We start from the raw sequence: 24653 nt of genomic DNA on the forward strand, positions 1-24653 counted from the left end.
TTATTCAGTGGGTGCTGTAACTGCTTTGAAGAAAATACTTACTTCCTGTTGTGATCATTGCTTGGTGGAGTTCTGGGTGGAGTTCTTGGGCGCTCTCTTTCCCGCTCTCTCTCCCGGTCCCGCCTGGTTCCGGTATATTGCCAATGGCTGTCGTTAGAGTTACTTGTTCCCTTGTCTGCTGTAGCCACCCATGTTGTATGAGTCGTGGAGACAGAGGGGTAGCTGACGAAACCTCCATCTGCAATCAGAGAAGATAAACATTTACCATTGAGTAGTTTACATCGAACAGCCTCAGGTAAACTTTCATCATGTTCAGCAGAGTCTCATTCCTACACTTTATAATCATTACACTTTGAAGACTTTTATGCTGGCTTAGAAGCTTGCCTAGGGTGAAAAATAAACTTTCATTGGTGGGTAAGAGCTATCTCATCAGAAATATTTCGCTAGAGAATAAAAAAGTATTGATGTTATTTTTGTCTCTTGTTTCCCTTCAAAGAACCTTAATGTTGAGCAGCTGTTTCTTTTCATTGAAATCACCAAATATCATTACAGCCACTAGTAAGGTGTGGTTCAATTTTTCTATTGGCTTTCAACAAAGAAATTGATTATGTTATGTGGATTTGTAAGTGCGGCTAATCAACCGTGAGGGTATCCAGGCACTGAGTAGGGGGAGGGCCCAAGAAAGGTGGGTGGATGGAATAATGCCTGTTTTTTCTGTCACAGCCAGGTCTTAAGCTTCTTTCGAAAGGCCATGATGGAGGGGGCGGTTCCGAGGTGTAGCAGAAGGTCGTTCCTGGCTTCGGCTGCGATGTGCGAGAAGGATTGTCCCTCGCATCTGGTCTACTTGAGGCATTCGGCTGCCTAGGAGGTCAACTGAAGGTGCCTGGTGGGTTGTAGAAGTTGAGGCAATCGTTAATGTATGATGGTCCAAATTTGTGGAAGGTTTTGTGTGAGCAGCTTGAATTTCCATCTTTCTTGGACAGGGAATCAGTGGAGTGGGTTTAGGAGCAGTGAGATGTAGGCGTTTTGCAGGATGTCCAACAGGAGTCTAGCGGTGGCATTCTTGGTGGTTTGGAGTCAGCGTAGAACACGAGCTGGGATTCCGGAGTAGATGGTGTTTCCGCATTCGAGTCTGCTTGTGATTAGTACCTGGGTGACCGTTTGCCTGATATTCATAGGGATCCATTTGAAAATGTTGCATAGATTTAGCAGGCTGTGACAGCATGATGAGGAGATGGTGTTGATCTGGTTATTCATTGTGGGCTTGGTGTCTAGGATGAGCCTGAGGTTCTTGACATGATCAGTAGGGATGGGTGGGGAGAACAGTTCAGAAGGCCATCATGACGCATCCCAGGTGGGTGGTTGTTTGTGAAAATCAGGACTTCGTTTTTGTCTAAGTTGAGTTGGATGCAGTTGCTAGTCATCCATGATGCGACATTGCCCCTGCAGTTGGCGAAGCTGGTTTTAGTGGCGTGGATCTGTCCATTAGGGTGAGACTGAACTGAATGTCGTGGCTGTATGAGACAAAGCCGATGCCATAAGATATGACGAAGTCTGCGAAGGGTGCCATGTATATATTGAAGAACATTGGGCTGAGTGATGTGTCTGAGGGACCCCATAGATGAGATTGTTGGGTTCTGAGGTGTAATGATTGTAGTATTTAAATAAATCAAAAGTGTGCTGTGGGGATATGCATTTTATTTTTCAATAATGTTCTTCCCCACTTTGCACACGATCCTGGCCAAGAAACATGTTCTGGAGGGTAATACACCCTTGCTGGTTTTGCAAGCGAAACCTTTATGGTTAATTCTAGACTCTCAATCTTTCATTTTTGACTTTAAAGTCCTGATATCTGGTTATCAAAACGAGGTCTATTATTCCAAAATCCAGTTGTCTACCTGTATTTTATTAAATATTTTCATAAAATGCCAGCAATGCTGCTTCAAAGTCTATGGGCCGGATGTACAACCATTGGCTTTTGCGACACGCAAATTGCGAACAAAATGGCGAGTCACAATAGCCAATGTACAGCAGTGTCAGGGACACTGTTAGTGATTGCCAATGTGGTCACAAGATGTGAGGCTCATGAATATTACGAGCCACTCGCAACTTGAGATCCCACTGGGAATGGCTGGCCCTCCCAGGGATGGTGGCATGCGGGGCTCAGCAGACCTCCATGTCTGGGACTGCTTTCCAATAAAGCACTTTTTTTTTTAATGCAGCCCGTTTTCCTTAAAGGCAAATAAGATGCATTTAAAAAAAAAATAATGAAACATTTTAGTTTCATTTTTTAAGGGCAGGTAGTGGTCCATGGGACCACTGCCTGACCTAAAAAATGTTTTCCACAGCATTCGCAAAGGCTTCCCATTTGTGACTGCATTACCACCCTCCTGAAGAGGGCGGTAAATAGCGAGTGTTTAGCGACCGCACTTGCGGTTGCAAAACTTTCATTCATGGCTTGTGAGCCCGTTTGCGCCTGCAAAACTGGTCGTACATCTGACCCCAAGCGAACAAAATGTGGTTTAGAGTAAAGGAGACCAGTGAACAGTTGGAAAAAAGTATAAGATGTTGTAGCACCTGTACTATCGAACATTCTGTACAGAGTCTTATAGCCCTCACTATGACACTTTTTATGCACAATCTTGTGTCACTTCCTCACCATACCATCACCACAGCTTCCTCTGTAGCTAGGTTCGCGAAACATAAGCACCTATTAATGCATATATAAAGCTAATGACCTAATATAGGACAAAACAGATGTGCAAAAGGAAGAACAGGATTGAGGAAACAGGAGCTATGAGTAAGCAGCGAAAATAAGTATCTACGGCAAATAGGAAAGGAAGGACATTGAGAAAATATATGAAGAGGAAAACTTAGATGGAAAAAGCAAAGAGAGAAGCAGAAAGACCTAGTATTACTGTCCCTAACTGCCCGCTTCCTTTGCACTGAAAATTATACGAGGGTGACAATATCAAGGTTGTGCATCAATGACCATGGCCTAACTCTGTTACCCACTTTTCAGTGCCAAGGAGGGTGCTGTTTAACAGCACCACTATCCCACTTCAAATGTGTCGAATGGGCCTTCTAGCCAACATTCAGTTTCTAAATGAATAAACAATTAACCTGTAATGCACCTGCCAATGTACTTTGATATTGTACAGTGAGAAAATGAAACATATATGTGTCAATGTACTACAGGTTCATACATACGCGGCTTCTCAATTGGCAACCTCGACACAATTTCATAACACACTAATATAGTATTTGTCGGACTGCATGTCCACTTACCTCCAGAGTTGTATCCAAAAGATGGCGGGTGCCTGTTGTTGAATCTGGAAGACTGGCTTCAGAAAAAAAAAAAAAAAAATTGAGAGGTACCCACTACTGTATCAAAAGAGAAAACCAAGTTATTTTATTACTATAAAGCTGCTAGTCTTCTAAGCAGAACGTCAGAAGTGCACATTCATATATATTACTTTTTCCACAGATCTCATAGGTTTAGGCCAGAATAGGCGGGGCAGACAAATAATACGTGTGATAAGGCTTCTACGTAATCAACACAAGTTGCATTTATTGTTCTCAATGGTAGACCATTTAGATGTAAAACACTTTAAGGGCAAAGTTCCTGTTCTAAATTGGACATACAGTTTCCGATCGAAGGGGCATCCCAGTAGAGCTCGAGGCTCGGGTGTGGTTTTATCTGTAGAAAGATTCCTGAGAATGAAGTAGAATCATGACGCCTGATCTCTTCATGCGCAGTCATCTCCCAGTATATATCCTTGAGTGAGTCTTTTCTCACCCTCAAGTTCCTCCAGGAACTAGAGGGTCTATCCCACATATGTGGTAGGCCCATTGTACTAAAGAGGCTCTTCAGATTTCGCAGCCAGCTGAGTTTATGGAATTGATCCATATCAATAATGTCCCTTAGACCCTCAGCATATATGGCCAGGTCCGGTGTACACCATACTCTGCGCCACTATAAAATAGGCCGGCCCGTAGCCTACATGATCCTCCATAGCGTTCCTGCATAAAGCGTTCCTTAAAGGAAGAATTGGTGGGCTTTGGAGGAAACTGGTTATTGCTCGCAAAAAAGCGTTCTCAGCGGGAGTTAGCAGTGACAAATTCTCTAGGACCCACAGCTCAGCACCATAGAGGGCCAAGCTCACCCCTTTGTTATAAATTTGGAGTACCAGGATGGAATCAAGAAGGCCTTCAACATTCAGATAGTAAGCTATCAATACGGTCTAGCACCCCTTCTCTCTCCCCTCTCCTCCACCTAACCCTCCTTACCCCCCCCTCAGCAAGGCTCGTAGCCAATTTACTCTTCTTCGCCCTTTTTTGGGTGGCAGCCTTTAGGCACTACTCAATTACTTTGCGTTTTCCCAATATGGATCGAACACTCAGCGCAAAGGGTCAATTACATACAGCTACATACAAAGGGGTCCAGAAAAGCAGAGAAGCAGGATTTCATTATTTTATGGGGTAAGTTCTCTATCTAACAAGCTCTATTACCTATAGCGCAACAAGTCATACTTTAATATATGTAGTACACCAATATCATTACAAAATAAGATCTAAATCGAATTCCCAGTCTAGAACCCCTGTTTAAAAAAAAAAGGAATCTAGCAAATACTCTTAAGTGATGTGAGTGGGGCTGGACACATTTTCCATGTTGCGAATGCCCGGGTCCAGCATTTTGATATCCTCTAAAAGTCAACAACTTAAGTGCAAAGGTCACCAAGTCATGGCTTGATCTTTACCTTTAGAATTCACAAGGAGTTGATTGAGGAGGCACAGAGCACAAGGGTGTTCTTCTCCCTTTAATCTAGACCGAGTTCATACCTTCAACAAACCACAGACACATGGAAAAGGATAGCAGATAGGAAGTCCCTGGTATTGATAACATCCTTGATTTCTTGGTCTCACCGGTCAACCCCGGACCTTACTGGAATAGTCAATGCATTTTCTTAAGCATGTTTCAGGGCGGCTATTGCATGGGCTTACTACTCTTTTCATGAAAATATTATTCTGATATTACATTTTATACTGTGAACTTCACATAAAAAAGCTGGTTTTCTTCTATTATGTAAAAGTGATTTATAAATGTTCATTAAACCCATAATATTTTCCTTCCATCAACCAATAACCAATTTCCATGTCTCACCTTCTAGGAACTATGTTTTAAACTATTCACGGTTTAGCAGGTGTCACAATCTATACCATTCTGCCCATACCTTTCAGAAGATAGGTTTATGAGAATTGGATACAATGCACCACAGATAATGACCATGCAATCATTCTCTATTTTCGGTTCAGCTGTAAACACAAATAGCGAGCAGATGCCCAATCTCACTAAATGTGTTCTTGCAGTAGGAATTTTAACTCCAAACTACTAACAGAAGTAATCGCATAATTATCTGATCTTTCCAACATAATTGAAGTTCTGCCCAGACCTACACAATAGCATCAGTGGCCACAAACAAGTCCAAGAATACGAGGGCTGAACTATAGCTTTTACAGCGGCTCAGTGGAAACAATATGTAGACCAGGCTTAAGATGATCATTTGTAAAGGAAGATCTTTGTAAAATCAAACATGAAAATTCACTGCAGGTAACATTCCAGCTGTGTGCAAATGTATTCTCCAGTACCTTATCAAGCTCTGCAAAAACATCACCAGTTCAATGAATAAGACTTGTGTAGCACAATACAGTTAAGTAAATCCCAGGCACTTTCAAGCTCAGCACCCAGGTCTAGATTCCATTTTACAAACAGTACTTTTTACTACTGTATAAAGTACCCCAAGTTTAGGCAGATGAGGGAACTGAGGCACATGGAAGTGTAACAACTTCTCCAGCCCAGATCAGACTCCAGGGCTTTTGATAAAACTGTTAACACCCTAGACAAGGGACATCAATATCCAGACCCACTTTCATCAGGGATGGGTGCATTTTTCTCACTTAAGAGGCATGATGCCTCCCATAAATGGGAAAAGGATATTCAGATGAACTTTACCATCACTGGAGCAACTAGGTTAAAACATTTTCCTAACAAAATAAATCAGTGGACCGACTGGATCCAGAGATTGAGTGACAGACAAACTAGGCATAGTAAGTCTAACTCTTTCCACCAGGAAGCACAAAGAGGGTTGAAATGGCCAATGTATTAGATTCTTTCACAATTACATTTCTATTGGGTTGGAAAATGAGTATGGGCTCAGTCCAAGACCTAGAAGCAAGAACAAAGCCACATAAATAATGTGTACTGTGGTACCACAGCCATTGTCTACACTGAAGACCTCACAACTATTACCTGGATTTATAAGATTAGGATTTTCTTATTGTGATTCTATGTCAGGACCGGAGGCTTCAGATTATGCTTTTCCCTTCTTCGCTGTTTATTTAGCTCAACACACAGCAGCCAAAAAGCAAAAACACGAGCCCTAAACCTCCAAACAAAGGTAAAAGAGCTATAACATGAACAAAATTTCTTATCATAAACTACAGGTCCCATGACAACAAGTCAGGCAATCCACAGCTTAGTCCTTCCTCAATGTCCACACAGGCTAGAAAGGACGTCCTCCCCGTGACTACTTCCTCTTTCTTCGCTGCTTCGCAGCCAGTTAAGTGTTTCTCCTTATCTCCTCATTTGTGTGGATGAGGGAGTGTTGGATATTGTTTGCCTCATTGATTACTATCGCAATTGTGTATGCTTATTGCTCTGTTTCCTTTTCAGAGCCCTTTTTTTCATGGTCGCGGGGACATTCGCGGTCCCTTACGCGACTCTCCCTCAGTTTGCGGCATCCTCCAGCCGCTAGGGGGCGCCGGAGCGTCTCGCTGGTCCCGGCGCGGTTTTTTCTCCTCAGGAGAACCGCGCTGGGGAGAGCGAGCCGCCGGAGCCCCTGTTACCGCCTCACCGTTATGCCCGGGTCCTCCCCGGGTCTGTACTCTGCCCTGATTATTTTGTGACGCCCCGCTGGGGTCTGTAAAGCGGCTCTTGCCGCGTTGCCGCCTACGGGCGTTTTTCTGTGGGGACACATTCAAAGCCTGCTTCTCCTTACTGGAAGCGCGCAGGGAGGTGGTTGGACCCGGTTCTTAGTAAGGGTCGGCGCGCTTGGGGTCTGTGTCCCCCCCCCCCTCCGGTTCCACCGGGGCCCAACACTGCAGATTCGATCTGCGCCACAGTTTGCACAGGTGCTGCCTGCAGCCCTGATCTTGTGCCCCACAGTCTGGTAGGGCCTACAATTCACTGTTATGGATCAGGAGGAATATTATGAGGAGGAAGGTTCCCATCAATACTTGAATGATGAGGAATTCTATAGTGCAGTTGACAGCTCTATTTACCGGTGTGTGCAGGAGATTGTTGGCCCTATGGAGGACCGCCTATCTGCCCGCATTATTCAGGAGTGTGAGAGGGTAACTCAGGCCCATCTAGGGGTCGCAGACCCATCGGCTGCCCCTACAGGCAGCGTCCCGCCTGCCCCCAAGAAAATATGTAGGGAAGGGGTTTCTGGGGCGGCGCAGGGTGTGGACAGGGACGCCTTTGAGCGCCTGCATGACGCTTTTCTGGCCAAGGCGACTGCGCCTTCCCCTGCGCCTCCACCAGCCCCGGGCACTTCGGAGTCCATAGTTACGGCTCCTTCATCCCCGGGTGGCCTCTCACCAGCAGACACAGATGACGAGGATGAGTCTGTGCGTTCTTGGCGCCCTTCGGGCTCCGCCGCCGACTTGCCCCAGGATAGTTCTAGCATGCTGGACCCGGATGAAATAATGCATGCGCGGTCGGCTGCCTGGACCCCGGGGGAGAAAGTGGCGAAGTTCGTTGCGGGACGCCTCTGCAAGCCCCTGGAGAAGGAAGCGAGGAGTTGTCTGCGGGGAGAGTGTCCCAGGCCTACGTTAGAGGGCAAAGTGGCCCTTACTCCAGAATTAGACCCTAAGATGGCCACCTTTCTTGCAAAGTTCGTCAAAGATCCTCGCAAGGGGATTGATCGGCTCCTCCAACTACAACACCTTCTACCCCACCAGGGGCCAGCGCTTCTTCCGTGGCAGAGGTGGTTTCAAGAACGCCGCTGGAAGCAATTCAAACGGTGAGTGTTATTCCGGCGGATCAAGTCCGCATTGGGGGGCGGTTGGCATTGTTTCCGGAGGCCTGGGCCGCGATCACATCGGATTCATGGGTCCTACAGACCGTCCGAGGTTTTCGCATAGATTTTTTCGATCAGCCCTACCAGCGAAGGCCTCCACATCCTATTGTTTTTTCTCACGCAGATGCGCAGTTGGTGGACAAAGAGGTCTCAGACTTGCTGAGCAAGGGGGCCATTTGTCTTTCAACGCAGCACCCTGCCGGTTTTCTGAGCAATCTCTTCCTTGTAGAAAAGGCGGATGGGGGCAAACTTCCGGTAATCAACCTCAAGGAGTTCAACGGATGGTTGGTTTACCGACATTTCAAGATGGAGGGTATCCATCTATTACGGGACGTGTTGCTTCCCCGTGATTGGATGGTCCGGTTGGACCTCAAAGACGCGTATCTGGTGGTGCCCATTCACCCCCCGCATCGTCGTTTTCTTCAATTCCGGTGGAGGGGCCAGGTTTTCGAGTTCACCGCCCTCCCATTCGGGCTTTCCTCAGCGCCTTGGTGCTTCACCAAGCTGCTCCACCCGGTTGTGGAACACTTGCGGAGCCAAGGGGTGCGGATGATCGTCTATTTGGACGACATCTTGTTGATGGCGCAATGTGCCAAGACACTACTGCTTCAACTTCGGCAGACAGTGTCCCTGCTCCAGGGCCTGGGGTTTGTCGTGAACGAGGAAAAGTCCGTTCTCTCTCCCTCTCAGACGGTGGTGTTCCTGGGGTTTGCCGTGGATTCGGTGCAGTGCACCCTGAGCTTACCTTCCAGGAAGATCCGTCACATTTTGCGTCAGACGATCTCAGGGTTTCACACATCCCTCCGCCAGATTGCCCGGGTGGTGGGGTTGCTTTCTTCATCCATCCAGGCAATCTTTCCGGGTCCCCTCCACTATCGAGCCCTTCAGCGCCTCAAGGCGCACCACCCACGTCGGGGGTTGACCTACGATCAGGTGGTTCCCCTCTCCGCCGACGTGAAGGACGAAATGGCATGGTGGCTCGCCCATATGGAGGCCTGGAACGGTCGGGCGATTTTCGGTCCGGTTCCGGACTTGGTGATAGAGTCCGACGCCAGCAGAGCCGGTTGGGGCACCCGTTGTGGAGAGTTTTCTACAGGTGGCGCCTGGTCGTCCGAAGAGCAGGAACTGCATATCAACTGCTTAGAGCCGTTGGCGGGGTCATTCGCGGTACGCTGTTGGACCAAAGACTCAGTTCGTTCCTGTGTCCTGCTTCGGATGGACAACATCTCTGCTGTCCGCTATGTCAAGCACCTGGGCGGTCCTCGTTCCAAAGCCCTAGCGGATCTAGCGAAGGATTTCTGGGATTATTGCCTAGCACACCACGTCTCGGTGACGGCGGAATACTTGCCGGGTCAGGCCAATCAAGTAGCGGACTGGCACTCCCGGCACTTGAGGGACTCCAGTCAGGGGAAACTGGATCCACAGGTCTTCAGGTGGCTGCACAATGTTGTGGGCCAGTTCTCAATGGACCTCTTTGCATCCCCTCTGGACCATCAGCTGCCGCGTTTCTTCAGCTGGAGGCCGGACCCTCTCGCGGAGGCCACGGACGCTTTCCTCCAAGAGTGGGGTCCGGAGAAGTCGTACGCCTTCCCTCCGTTTTCAATGATACTGAGGGCGGCGGCTCAGCTTCGCTGCCAGCGAGCGGAGGTGGTCATGGTGACCCCCTGGTGGAGATCTCAAGTTTGGTTTCCAGTTCTTCTGGAACTTTCTTGGGATTCTCCAATCCTACTCCCCCGATTTCCGCATCTTCTCAACGCGGACGGGGATCCCCATCCTCTGGTGATACAGAGCTCTCTCCGCCTCATGGAATGGAGGCTTTCGGGCGACGCTGGTCGCTCCCAGGCCTTTCGGGACCAGCTGAGACTTTCCTCTCCAAGGCCTGGGCCGGTAGCACAGCGAAGCGATACCGCTCGGCCTGGAATAAGTGGTCTCGTTGGTGTCTTCGACGGGGTCTGGATCCCTTGGTCGCAGGCGTCGTGCCAGTTCTGAATTTTCTGGCGGACTCGGCTTCGGCCGGCCTGGCCTATCGCACTGTCAATGCAATGCGTTCGGTGATCTCAGCAGGCCACCACCTGGTGGACGGTGCACCGATTGGGACGCATCCTTTTGTCTGTAGGCTTTTGAGGGGTATTCGTCTTTCCTTGCCCCCTGAGCCGCGTTATTCGGTCCTCTGGGATGTCAACCTAGTGTTGAATCTTTTTTTGTCTTGGCAGAGGAACAGGTATTTATCCTTGAAGGAGCTCTCTGCTAAATTAGCGATGCTTTTGTGCCTGATTTCATGCAGGCGAGTTTCGGATGTGCGAGCCCTAGATGTTTCAGCGAGGGTTTTTTCCCCGGATGGGGTCGTCTTCACTTTGGGGCGCCGTACAAAATGTGGGTCGAGGACGATTTCCTACCCGTATTTCGTCGACGTCCCCAAACTATGTGTGGTGCAATGCTTGAAGGCATACGAGGAGGCGACCCTGGAACTTCGCCCTGCGGTCGAGCGACAGCTCCTGATTGCGTTGCGAAAACCGCACAAGGCTGTCTCATCCCCCACCATTGCCAGATGGGTACGGTGGATCATGCAGGAAGCAGGTATTGATACGAAGCAGTTTGGTGCACACTCGGCCAGAGGGGCCATGGCTTCGAAAGCTTTTTCGTTGGGAGCCCGCTTGGAGGACCTAATGCGCGCGGCGGATTGGTCCTTGGATTCCACTTTTAAACGGTTCTACTTTAAACCGGTGGTGGACATAGCGCAGTTGGTGGTAAGTAAGCTTTGAACTAGCATAATCTGAAGCCTCCGGTCCTGACATAGAATCGAAATTTGCCTAGCATAGTAACGGTAAGTTTCAATTCTATTAAGGACACGGAGGCGAGGATTATCCCTCCCGAGCTTACGGTGGAAGCTGTTTCCCCCCCGTTCTGCAGTAAGTACTCAGTTTTCCTCTACTGTGTGGTGGTAACCTTCACTGTTCTCACAGTCTTATTTTTTCCTGATGGTGTACATAGGGATTCTTATCCTTGCACCGCTGACTCTTTGTGTATTTTTCTTGCTAGGTAGTGATGGTGCGAAACAAGACCAGTGATACTGTGGCGTGACTAGCGCGAAGAAAGAGGAAGTAGTCACGGGGAGGACGTCCTTTCTAGCCTGTGTGGACATTGAGGAAGGACTAAGCTGTGGACTGCCTGACTTGTTGTCATGGGACTTGTAGTTTATGATAAGAAATTTTGTTCATGTTATAGCCCTTTTACCTTTGTTTGGAGGTTTAGGGCTCGTGTTTTTGCTTTTTGGCTGCTGTGTGTTGAGCTAAATAAACAGCGAAGAAGGGAAAAGCATAATCCTCGCCTCCGTGTCCTTAATAGAATTGAAACTTACCGTTACTATGCTAGGCAAATTTCGATTCCACACCAGAGCCACCATTTTCAATAAGTTCCTGGTGGCTCTTGTGAGTGCTTCCATCCACCAGCATTTAACATGATGATAGTTCTTTCATAAACTACAGGACACTCAGTACAAACACCCCAAAAAATAGGTGAACTGTTCCTATCATTGCATTGTATGCATTTAAGGGATGGTGTGGCAAGTGTCATAGAAAATGCACCATTTCAGTGGCTGGTTACAGATGCACCCTGAAAATGTTTTTTCTTTTTTGCAGATTTTTATAGCGCAAACTTGACCCGAAAGTTGCATTACAGCCAGACACACATTTTTTTTAAGGCAATTGGAGATTAAGTGATTTGCCCAGAATCACAGTACACTTGAGGCTTCCGCCAGACTCGAATCTGGTACCCCAGTTTCAAGGTTGGTCACTCTAGCCATTAAGCCACATCCTCTACCCTGAGGTCTGTTAGTGGCTGGTGATTCATACACCATGGAAACTGTACCATTTGAGTGGCTCGCTCAACCTCACAATAAGAAATATATCCTTTGAGTGATTAGCATCATCGGAACACTCCTAATTAGAGTTATTTCAATCATCAGTGACCTTGCAACCTCCATTCACCATTCTCGTCCTCCTCTGTTTGCTGTTGTATTTACTTTATTTCGACATGTCATAAATGTTCTGCTACAATGTACGAATTACGACATTAAATAGTACAGTAAATACATGCATTAATCGCAAGTTTAATAAAATCTGTTTGCTGCTTCAGAGGCCACTCCTGCTTCCCCGACACTCATTACCACTTAAAGCTTTCCCGTATGAGCCTCTCAAACACCCTAGCAAGCCACCTCCCAAACCTAATCACACCTGTACATCTCGGCATCTAACAGATACTAAAATAAAAATCCATCAGTGGCGCCTTAACATGTAGCCGGAGCATTTGATGTTCATGCAATTCAACCACTGACTAGTAGAACTCCCCAGTACCCCACTGAATTATATCTCTATATTTGAAACACTGATCGGAAAGCAGGATATTGCCACCGCAGCTGCCCTCCACACTGACCATACCACTTTGGACCAACTTGGAAAAATCTATCTCCTCCAGATCAGACATTCTCATCTTCCCATGAACAACCACCATTATAGTCAATGCCCCTTTCCAACTTCACACTGTTGGGATATATGATCTCATCTCCATCTTCGAGGACCACATTCTAGTGGTGGCTCAAACATCACCCTCGTATGAGCATTTGTAATTTAAATATAAACCTAAATTAACACCAACAAGCAAACTCTTTCACATAACTCTTATTCCAAAACTCACTAGTCATCATTCACATGCTTCATGCTCACGGTCACCAAAGTGTGTAATTCAACTACTCTCCACCTCTAATAACACCTCTCCAACTGCTCCGTAATCCATGCTAGTGTAAATACCTTCACACTTCATCCCCCCAACAGAACCAATCTCCAGATGTAAAATTACTCCTCAACATACTGACTCCATACCACCACCTCAACTTAGTCAACAAATTTAAAGGCACCCTCATGTCTACTTCAACTACCACTATTGCACTTGCTTCCTCACACCCTGCTACCCGCCCTGAAAATACAACAGCAATCCAATTCCCCAATGCACAAAATCATACACATTTAAATATGTGGTGCAAACCCCATGCCCATTTGCACCTTGCCACATGCAAGAGGACTGTCAACATGCCAACCGACTGCCAATTTATAGTACTTCCTTAATATCTCATCCCTCAAACTCCACCAATAAAGTGTCTGCTTCCCCAACATAGCACAGACTAACATATCTTTTAATGACTTTTTATCCAAACTTTTGCATAACCGAAATATGCTCTGCATTCTCCCAAGACCCAAGTCCCATTCTCCAATCTCTAAATGCATCGCCTCCTAATACCCACCTGCCGGTATTGACTCACTGTGAACTTTCCTGTGTAACTGATCCCTATGCTTCACCTTGCCAACACCTATTGCACTCCCTTTAGATTCTTTTCATACTGTTCACATATTATCAATCCTCCTTCTACACCAGGACATCTTAATCGGTATTTGTCACGCTTTGCAGACCCTTAATCAATCAATCCTTCCTCCGGCTGATCCCCTGACAACCATTCTTTCTTCTCAGGCATTAACTCAAACCGATTTAAATCCACAGTTTCCTTCTCCTGCTAAAAACCTGACTGCTAATTCCTCATCTCATTCCAACTACCGCCCAGTATCACAGTTTACTCTCCTAAATCGATGATTTGTAGTGTTAAGTCAATTATACCGATACCTTTCCTCCCTCATGATAATACATTCACTGAAATCTAGATTTTGCTAATTCCACTCACCTGATATCGCTCTCACCCAGATGTCAAACTGCCTTATCTCAGTTCAGCGAATCTACCTGAGCTCCATCCTCATTCTCTTAAATCCACATTCAGTGATCAATGTAGTTGTAACCAGCGTTATGCGACGGACCCTCAACTGCGAAGGTGTTACAGAGAACACTCTCGACTGCTTCTCCTCTTACTGTTAGTTCTCTTTCCTAGTGAATATTACTCTCAACCCCTGTTAAATATCTCTCCACCACCTCCTTTGGTTTTGGTATCATCTATCCAGGGATATGACCTATATTTTTCCCTCTTCTTTTCTTGCATGTCCATGAACAAATATACATTTCACAACTGTTAAATACTCATGTGACATTGCATGCCTCTCACTTCTCCAATGCTGGACTGACTTCTAGAATCACTTTGTAAGAGTTATGTACTTTTATGTTACAATCCCAAAGGCTAACATTGATTTGTACTGCTTTTTGCGATGTATCAATTTCTCAATAAATACAAATACCAAAAACCTGCCACTTTGCTGCCAGTTAAGCTTCTCTTTATGCATTTTTACTTTGCTCCAGACCCATCTTGAGGACTTGTCGATGGCAGAGTAGAGATACAGCTTGCAGTGCGTATAGAGTTGCACTGCATTTTATACTAAAAGGAACATTCATTTTACAGCTAATTATTATACAGCCATACCAATTATTGTGCAAGTGAATAATGTGTTTTCCCAAGGTTGTGCAACAAAAAGCTACTTGTAAAATTAAAATATATCACAATTTCTATGGCTATCTGGAGATTTTTTTTTTTTTTACCTTTCCAGAGTTGGAATGAGAAGCGTAGGGGGAGGAGCTAGAGGAGGCGGGTACATGCCTAAAAAAAATAAAGCAAAAGGAAACAAGTTAGAAAGCTTCAAATATTCCATATTAGCTACATATTGCAGTCAATCAGGTAACTGGTTTCAAGATCTTGAACCAGCTTCCTCTTCCTTTTTCTGAGCTTTACGAGACCCTTCACATATTTCCATTACAATATCGCTTTATTAGTTGCACCCTTTAAGGTCAACACCTCCAGACAATCTTAGGCTAACATAAAAAAGGACTTATTGTAATGGCATTCCATGAAATGCTACTGATGCCTGTCTCCATAAGCAGTTGACAGAAATAGTGTAATACTTGGAACCTGGCTGCACTACACACACAATCCAAACTGTGCTCTTCAAAATGTATCAAGGCAAAGCCAGGTCTTTTCATATTTTCAATTCTTGCTAGTCCTGAATTTACAAGCAATTACAGGCAAACTCAGATAGCCTATTTTATTGTACCTATCTGCCAAAGGACAGTGAAGCACTTTACATAGCAAATGGAGCTCATACCCAATTAAGTGGAGTTGCTCAAAGATACTGCTTTTAGGACAGTGTAGATAGTGGGAGGATGACCACCTCTGGGTAAGTCAAACACAAGTTCTGAGGATGACCGGAAGTCAGGGGCTCCAAAACTTGATGCATTAGAAAATACAGGAACAGAGATAACAATTTTTGATCTGATCCATGGTTTAAGAGGAGTAAATCAGAGGAGGCGGGTGAATGGTTGTTACTCGGCTTTCTTGAGAGGGTAGCACTAGCTTGAGTGGGTTTAGGAGCAGCTGGGTGGCAGCAGCTGTTTGTAGAGGGAGGTCATGAGTCCCTATAAGGACTACACTACATAACACAATGCTCATGGTTGTGAAAGACTTACCTCGCATGGGACTGGGGGGTGGTGGTAAACCTACGGAAAAATACAAGGAAACTACTAAGGAAAATAGATATTTGTGTGGATCACATCATATACATGAAATCACACGTCAGAGTACAATATCGAAAAATAAAACACAGAGTGGATACTGCATTCTCAGCTATCACTGCTTTTGTGTTTTAGAAAGCCACTGCCCTCCTGGTACACTACCTCAATTACCTGTGAAAGATATCAAATGGCCAACAAATTGAAGGCTGTATTCAAGGACCAAAATAACAACAAAGTAAGTATACTTATATATACCTATATAGGTAAGCAGACGCTTAATATACTAAATGCCACTTCTATGAACCTTGACAACATGCACATCTACAAGATACAGATATATGGTATAAAAAATAACAAATCTATACATACTTACGGCTCCATTTCTTTGGGTCGCTATATTTTTGCAATTATATTTTGCTAGGTTGCTATTTTCAGCATATTATAACATACACCCATCCTGTCCAATGTAAGACCAGGAAAGTCAAAGTCAAAGTCAAATAATTTATATAGCGCGCTACATACCCAGAGGGTCTCAGGGCGCTTGAGGAAGGGTGGGGAATTACTTGTCGAATATCCAAGTTTTAAGTTGCTTTCTGAATGATAGGTGGTTCTGAGTGAGGCGAAGGTGAATGGGGAGCGAGTTCCAGGTTTTAGCTGCCAGGTAGGAGAAGGATCTACCTCCCATGGTGGTTTTGTTGATACGGGGTACGGCAGCAAGGGCTTGGATGGAGGAGCGTAGCTGGCGGGGGGGGGGGGGGGGGGGTGTAGAAGGAGAGTCGTGTGTTGAGGCATTCGGGTCCGAGTTCGTAAAGTGCTTTGTGTGCGTGGGTTAAGAGGCGGAATGTTATTCTCTTATTGACGGGGAGCCAGTGGAGGTTTTTCAGGTGACTAGAAATGTGGTCTTTACGCGGGATGTCTAGTATGAGTCTGGCTGAAGCGTTCTGGATGCGTTGGAGTTTTTTCTGAAGTATTGCGGTGGTTCCGGCGTATAGGGTGTTACCGTAGTCCAGGCGGCTCGTGACCAGTGCGTGGGTGACCGTTTTTCTAGTTTCGGTGGGGATCCAGCGAAATGTTTTTTTGAGCATGCGAAGAATGTTGAAGCAAGATGATGAGACGGCGTTGACTTGTCTGTTCATCGAGAGTGAGGAGTCCAGGATGATGCCCAGGTTCCGTGCGTGGTCCGTCGGGGTGGGTGCTTTTCCAAGGGCCTCTGGCCACCAAGAGTCATCCCAGGCGGAAGGGGAGGTGTCTAAGATAAGGACTTCTGTTTTGTCTGAGTTCAGTTTCAGATGGCTGTGTCTCATCCACTCGGCTACTTCTTTCATTCCTTCATGTGGGTTGGTTTTGGCGGTGTTCGGGTCGTTGGTGAGTGAGAGGATCAGTTGAGTGTCATCAGCGTAGGAGATGATGTTGAGGTTGTGTTGGCGTGCGATGGTCGCGAGGGGGCTCATGTATACGTTGAAGAGAGTGGGGCTGAGTGAAGATCCTTGTGGCACGCCGCAAATGACTTCAGTGGCTTCTGACTTGAATGGTGGAAGGCGGACTTTCTGAGTTCTTCCGGTAAGGAACGAGCTGAACCAGTCCAATGCTTTTCCTTGGATTCCAATGTTTCTGAGGCGTTGTAGGAGGGTGTTATGACAGACTGTGTCGAAGGCTGCGGAGAGGTCAAGGAGGATGAGGGCGACTGTGTCTCCATTGTCCAGTAGGGTTCGAATGTCGTCTGTTGCTGCGATGAGTGCGGTCTCAGTGCTGTGTTTTGCTCGGAAGCCGGACTGTGAGGAGTCGAGAGATTTGTTGGTTTCGAGGAAGGCGGCGAGCTGGCTGTTGACGGCTTTCTCGATGACTTTGGCCGGGAATGGTAGGAGCGAGATGGGGCGGAAGTTTTTGAGTTCGTTGGGGTCAGATGTGGGTTTTTTCAAAAGGGCGCTGAGTTCGGCGTGTTTCCAGCTTTCCGGGAAGGTGGCAGAGTTGAGGGAGCAGTTGATGATGTCTCGGAGGTGTGGTGCTATGATGGAGTCAGCTTTGTTGAAGATATGGTGGGGGCATGGGTCTGTGGGGGATCCTGAGTGGATGGAGTTCATCAGGCGGATGGTGTCCTCAGTGGAGATTGGGTTCCAATCAGTTAGGATGTTCAAAGGGGGTGAGGGTACGGCAGAAGGTTGGGTGGCTTGGTCTCCGTGTCGGTTGTCGAAGCTGTTGTAGATGTCTGCGATTTTGTTGTGGAAGAACGAGGCAAGGGAGTCGCAGAGGGTTTGAGAGGGAGTGATGTCGTTGGAGTTGGCTGAGGGGTTGGTAAATTCTTTGACGATGTTGAATAGTTCCTTGCTGTTGTGGGCGTTGTTGTCTAGACGGTCTTTAAGTGCAGCTTTCTTGGCAGTCCGGATCAGTTGGTGGTGTTTACGGTTGGCGTTTTTGAGGGCGTCCTTGGTGCTGGTGTTTGGGTCTTTTTTCCAGGCCTTCACAAGGGAGCGGCAGAGTTTCTTGGATGTCTTAAGATCATCGTTGAACCAGGGGGCGTTTTTGCTACCTAGTTTGATTTGACGTTTTTTCAAAGGTGCTAGGTTGTCAGCGCTATTCGTTAGCCATTGAGTGAGGTTAGCGGCTGCTTGGTTGGCGTTCGAAGAGTGGGCCGGGGGGTTTTGAAGGAGCGATGAGGAGATCTGGTCGATGGTGATTTTGTTCCAGTTTCTTCGCAGAGTGGGTTGAGGAATGTAGTGGGTTGTGTTTTTTTTGTAGACAAAGTGAACACAGCTGTGGTCCGTCCAATGGAGAACTGTGGTGTGACTGAAGGAGATATGTTTGCTGGAGGTGAAGATGGGGTCGAGTGTGTGGCCTGCGTAGTGAGTGGGGGTGTTAACAAGTTGTTTGAGTCCGAGGTTGGCCAGATTGTCCAGAAGGGTGGTGGCGTTGCTGTCGTTGCTCTTTTCCAGGTGAAAATTGAGGTCTCCTAGTCCTCGGAGGGGAGGGCGTGTGGGGTGATAAAGTCAGTGATGTCTTCACTGAATTGTGCACGGGGTCCTGGTGGCCTGTAGAGGAGGGTGCCTCGGAGTGTGGTCTTGGGGTCGGTGTGGATCTGGAAGTGAAGGTGTTCGGCGCTAGCGAGGTTGACGTCTGAGCTGGTTGAGATGCGGATGGAATTCTTATGGACGATAGCGATGCCTCCTCCTGTTTTTTGGTTGGTGCGGTCTTTTCGGATGATCTTGTAGCCTTCCGGGATGGCGATGGTGATGTCTGGGGCTGAGGAGGCGTTCATCCAAGTTTCTGTTAGGAAGGCGACGTCCGGAGAGAAGGTGTCTAGTAGATTCAAAAGGTCGATGGCGTGTCTGTGGACCGAGCGGGTGTTGAGAAGGATGCATTGTAGGCGGTTGGTGTCAGATCTCTGTTTGGTGTTAGTAGATGGGGAGTTGGTCTTGGTGCCGTTATACTTGCAAGAGTTGCATGTGAAGGGTCCATGGGTATGTCCAGGTGCGGCTTGGACGCAATTGGGGAGACGGCCGGCGTTTAGTGCTAGGAGGGTGGAGGCGGCGTATGTAATGCGGGTGGGCTGGGCATTGCGGGGATCAGAGGGTCTGGCGCTGGGCGCGGTCCAGGCGTGGACGGGCGCAGACGGGCTTACCTTTGGCGCACCTTCGGCGCGGCCGCAGCGCGTGGACGCTGCACGTTGGGACATCTGTCATTAAATGGAGAGTGGAGGGGGGAAGCGTGGGAGGGGCAGCAGGGAGGCGGGGCGGGGAGGAAGGGCTCTGGGAGACAACAACACACAAAATGGAGGCGGTGAAAAGTCGAGTGAGGCTGGGGCCACTGAGATTATAATTACAGCGCTTTAAACAAGCAGCGTTATTGTGCAGAGATAGAGCGCAGTGCCATTTTCGTCGCGCTCTTACAATGGCACAAACTATGCAGCAATACAAATCACCAGAAACGCTGTCGCGCTCTTACAATGGCACAAACTATGTAGCAATACAAATTGCCTGAAGCGCTATGAGCGCAGTGATGTCTAATAAATGCACAATTTAAAAGCACAGACAGTCTGTAGTGTGTAACGATACCACCAGGAGCCAGGGATCGTGGGAGCGACCGCGTTTGACGAAGTGGAAATGGAAACTTGTAATCAGGCAATTTACCAGACTTAAAATCAAAGACTTGCATATTTTCTCTTCTCCAGATGCCCGGAGAATATCTAAGAGAACAGGTCAGATTAACACTGTGGTTCTATCTACATAGGTGCATAACTACACTTGTTGTTAGCCTAGTCCAAGACATTTTACATTTAACCTTCTGCAAAATGATACACTTGTGTTTCTTTTCCCCACTCACAAAAACAAACAAATGTGATAAAGAATGGGATAACTCGGCGTAAATACGTCTAACATCAGAAAAATGGTCGGGAATGTAAGTATAGTAATTATTTATTAATTTATTACATAGATTGATGCAAGAAACAAGTTCATTAAGTGGCTGCTTGCCTCTTTACCATCTTCTTTCAGAGAATTATCTGAATGGTTTTCTCTAAATGATGGCATGCATGAACACATTTCCAAATTTATATAAAACATGTTAAGAAACAAGCTATGATTTTCATTAATTCCAAATACTCAGACCTTCCCATTGTTATAACCATTTATAGCACACTGTTGTTGTACTCTTCCCTTAGTCCATTTAAGATCTGAAGTCTAAATCCTTTTGCACTCATTCACTGAATGATGTGGAAACCACTATGACTAGAAACAACTTTTCGGATAATGTTATAATTAAAAATAATTAGGAGCTCCAGTACAGTGCATGAAAGACCATCTGCTTGCTAATATTCTTCCCTTGAATATCTTCTACACAGTACGCTCAGCTCCTCTTGGTTGATGTATCGATTTGGCTGCCTGCTTGGCCTCGTGAGATGAACTGATTAAATGTGAAGTGGATGTAGAACCATGATTCAAATACTAGGTAGGCAGTGCTCAAGGACCAGATTGAATGAATGAAAAATGTATAAAGTCCATATGGTGACTCAAAAGAAAAGATAAGTTGTAAGTGTTTTTCTGAACAAATGACAGTTTTCCATCTGGTGAAGGAGAAGAGGAAAATTCCATAGTGTGGGGAAGTTATAGAGAACGTTTGTTATCCAAAATTAACGCTTTTAAAAAGTGGGATAACCAGTCATGGCAAAGCAATTATGGTAGTGGTCGTTTAGGCAAATATCTGGGCAGCAACATCTGCAGAAAGGCAGGGCTAGTCTAACAGAAATCATGACAAAACCAGAGTATGCTGAATGGAATTTGCTTTGAGGGTGCAAGTCAGTGCACTAACACCCTATATTACGTCTGGAGACTGTGAATGAGCTCCACAGCCATGTTCTGAACCCCAGTGCAATATGCAATTATAGGAGTTCCGCAGATGTAGATAACAAGCATTACCCTAATTTAGTCTGGAAGTCGTACCACTGACCACAAGAGCTATCAAATAAGTAGAAATTTAAAAAAAGAGTTTCTTCAAAAGTTTCACTTCATCAGTGCACTTAATTGCAAAGACAGATTAAGGTATTTATCAAGCCTCAACTTTTAATCTCTTCAACTAGTGTGGGTGCGTACCTTAGAATTGAAAGCTAAAGTGCAGAAGACCATGGAGAATCATGGCCTAAAAACAGTACTTTAGTTTTTGAATCACCAAGTATCGAAAAATTGCCATGCGTCCATAGTAGGAAGACATAGATGCATTCATTCTATAACGGTTTCTTTGAATTCAGAGAAAGGTTTGTTGAGTCTCAAAACAAGCAGGCAACACAGGAGATATGACTAAATAATATCTGTATGACCTTAGCAAAAGGAGGATGATAAATGTTAAGTAAGATGAGAAAGATTTGGATCGCTAAGGGGGAAGAATTAGGGATTCATTTCTTCCTGAAAGGAGCTAGGCAAACCATGATCGAATAATCCCATGTCGACCCACCTCCTCAGTCCACGAGACCAAGCCTGTATCGAATGTAGCTGACAACGTCAAGCAGAATGAAGCGGGTACAGAATTCCCTCATCGAAATCCAGTCTAAGGTCATTCAAGACAGTGACAGGGACAGTCTCTGTCTCCAATACAGCAGAAGCCTAAGAGAGGATGATCTTCAAAGTATCTTGAAAGCCAGAGTTGCAGAAACCTTTTTCCAGTCAGCTGCTGCCATAAGAAGGTTTATAGACCAGTAATTGGCTTCAAGCACATGACCTAGATTAGGCTTGTTCAATAAGGGTTGGATAACACCCTCTTTCAACTCCTGAGGGACAGTTTGAGGTGAAAAACAAGCATTGATATTTGAAGAAAGAGCAGGAATAGCAACAGGAGGCATGGACTACTTAAGAACCTTGACTGGCTATACAGACAGGACATGAAAGTATAATTTCAATGAGGAGAGGTATGTGGATGCCTCTTTATCTGAAATCTGAGGAATGGTACTCGTGATGGTAATACATGGGAGAGAGGAAGGCAAATAAAACTAACCGCAATTGGATGAGGAATTGAAGTACTAGGAAATACCATCACATTTGTTCCTGATTTGTTTATGAAAAAGCACAGCTAGATTATAACACTGAGATTGAGAGAGTGGGACACACTTATGCTACTGAGGAAAATTATACTAATTGAGACTGAGCTCTCAAAGTTTTTGAAGTGTGCGCAATGGAATGACTACAAAAGGCAGCAATCGCCAAACTGAGCCACTGCTGATAAATCCTTAGTTGAAAGCGAAAGGCCACACGTTGTTTCCAAAAGGTTACTAGCTAGACCGCCTTGGGGCACAATCACCCAATTGGTAAAGGAACAAAGAACAATAACCATCTTTCCTTTAATGGTTATAGCCCCTACCAGCTCACAAGGCTATCTAAAAAGGCCCTAAGAGTGGAAGAGACCAATTGATAAGAACAAAGTAGAGGGTGAGACTATGAGATCTGGCACATTGGGCTACAAGAACCTAAGTCTGCAGTGGTATTTTCAAGACCTTCAAATGAAACCATTAAATGGGATTTGAATACTAAGGCAACATCCCTCCTTTCCTTTAGATTCTATTGCAGGAGGGAATTGTTATATCCTGCAAGTATGGCGAGTCCAATATCAGTCCTAGAGTCTCAGGACACTATGACCCCATAAGGAAGATAAAATTAAAACCATCAGTAATTAGGGAAAAATATCCCATTTCTGTTTTTAGCAAAAGAGTGAACGTCAGCAATAGTAGAGGCTAAAAATAGGTTGTTTGAGCAGCAGAGATAAGTGTTAACGGAGTTTCAATAACATCCAGCATCAGGCATTTTTTGTTAGTCGAAAGGTCATTTAAAAAAAAAGGTTAATCTAAGAGACTACAGCTTGCAAGCAAAGGAAAAGCATAACTTGGGTTCAACAAAGAGAACTGTTTCTGCAAATTTGGTGCATTATACATATTTATCCCATTACTGCATGGTGATTTGAGAACACTACATTACAAAAGAGGGGCTATGAAAGGACTGAATACCTAAGGCCTGGAGTGGGTGGTCAGGCCCAGTACAAGAAGATATAGAAACCTATTCTGCTCCCGGTGAGGTAGGAGGAACAAATATAAATTAAGTCAGGCCGGTGAACTCTGCTCCGCTCACGGAGTTTGCAGAGTTTTCAACACTCCGCATTACGTGGAGTTCAGAAAACACACAGAGCGGAGTTTTTTCCCACACTCGCGTTGATTATGGTCAAGTTGGCGAGCACGAGCCAGGAAAATCCACCTCCCAGTGAGATTTTTCCTCTTTTGCAATCATCAACATGTAGTTGGGGAGTGCGGAAAATCAACCTCTCGGCGAGATTTCTCAACGCGGGCGGTCAGATTTCTTATTGCGAGTGGTCACGTATGCTCGCGACCGCTAACGTTGAGAAACCGTCCGTTCGCGTTGAGATAGCTGCCACTCAAGTATAAATCTACTCGAGCAGCATAAAGGAAGCATTGCCCGCTGTGCGCGGTGCCGTTCACGATGATTGCACAGTGCGGACAAGCACCTAGGACTGAAAATCACCGTGAACGGCATTTATCTAAATAAACTCTGCAGCTTGCGGAGCTCCACGTGGAGGAGTTTTTTTTAGCACTTTGCCCAAGTTTAATAAAAAATAAATAGAGGTTCCAAAAACTCCCTGGTGCATAGTTCCAATCTAGAATCATTCACACAAAGAAAATATTAATATGAATATTTTGACCTTGGAAGCACTTAAGACATTAATGTTATGTGACTCTCTATTCTCTTCCTTTCCTGTAGGTTACTTGGTTATTTTCTTGCTTTTGGAAATACGTATTTGCGCGTCATTTGATCACCATGTTAAATGTTTATGTTCTAATGACGTAGCCGACAGCCACGCTATTAAGTCTCTATAACTATTTGACTTATCAGGCTTTTAATTTATTTATACTCAACATGGCAGCTGTGGTCTACCGCCACAATCCCCATGCTTCGTTAGGTTTGATACATAGTGCCTCCTTTGACATTGCACCCACGGACCACTTCCAATATGGCGCGGAGGTCTTCTACACAGAGGTCTATGCCTCCGCAGACTTTGACTTCCAATCCGGAATTTAGGACCTTTTAGGTCTCGCCTAGCGAACACAGAGCATGCGCTGCTTCGCTTGGCGAGACTCTATTGTCGTTGCTTTGATTTGCGAAGGGAGACAAACCATGTGCGTGCCCGGACAGCCGATGGGCACTTTCATGGCGTGTGCATCAGCTTGGGCCCAGACAGCACATGGGCACGCGCACGGCGTGTCTTTCAGCGTGCGGCGTCACTTTCAGCTTGTTTTATCTGCAGCAGTTCTCTGCGCAGAAGTAATCTTCCAGTTTCTGGTAGAGCCGAAAGAGGTAAATAACATGTTGTAACAGACGGAGATTTAAAATGGAGGCTTTTAGTGCTCCTCTTAGGACGCCCTTTGTATTCTGCTCTGCAGTGGGAATGGCTTCTGGCTCAGCTTGCAGAATTTGCTACTGCTAATGGAATCAACTTGGGTCCTTTGAAGAACATCGTGAATAGTATCCTGTT

The 24653-nt window shown here is 45.9% G+C and overlaps 1 protein-coding gene across 2 annotated transcripts in view; it reads right to left on the reverse strand.

The window, feature by feature from the left end:
- Positions 1–24653, reverse strand: part of LOC144752168 (uncharacterized) — a 273397-nt gene that overhangs the window by 52147 nt on the left and 196597 nt on the right. For both annotated transcript variants that reach the window (XM_078640097.1, XM_078640096.1), the window contains exons 11-14: positions 15591–15620; positions 14670–14727; positions 3289–3344; positions 43–238 (exon numbers count right to left, since the gene is read on the reverse strand). In XM_078640097.1, coding sequence (XP_078496223.1) covers positions 43–238; positions 3289–3344; positions 14670–14727; positions 15591–15620 — 340 coding nt within the window. The remainder of the gene's footprint in view (positions 1–42; positions 239–3288; positions 3345–14669; positions 14728–15590; positions 15621–24653) is intronic.

The sequence above is a fragment of the Lissotriton helveticus genome, chromosome 4_2 (genome assembly GCF_964261635.1).
Source record: "Lissotriton helveticus chromosome 4_2, aLisHel1.1, whole genome shotgun sequence".
In the NCBI taxonomy this organism is placed as follows: Eukaryota; Metazoa; Chordata; class Amphibia; order Caudata; family Salamandridae; genus Lissotriton; species Lissotriton helveticus.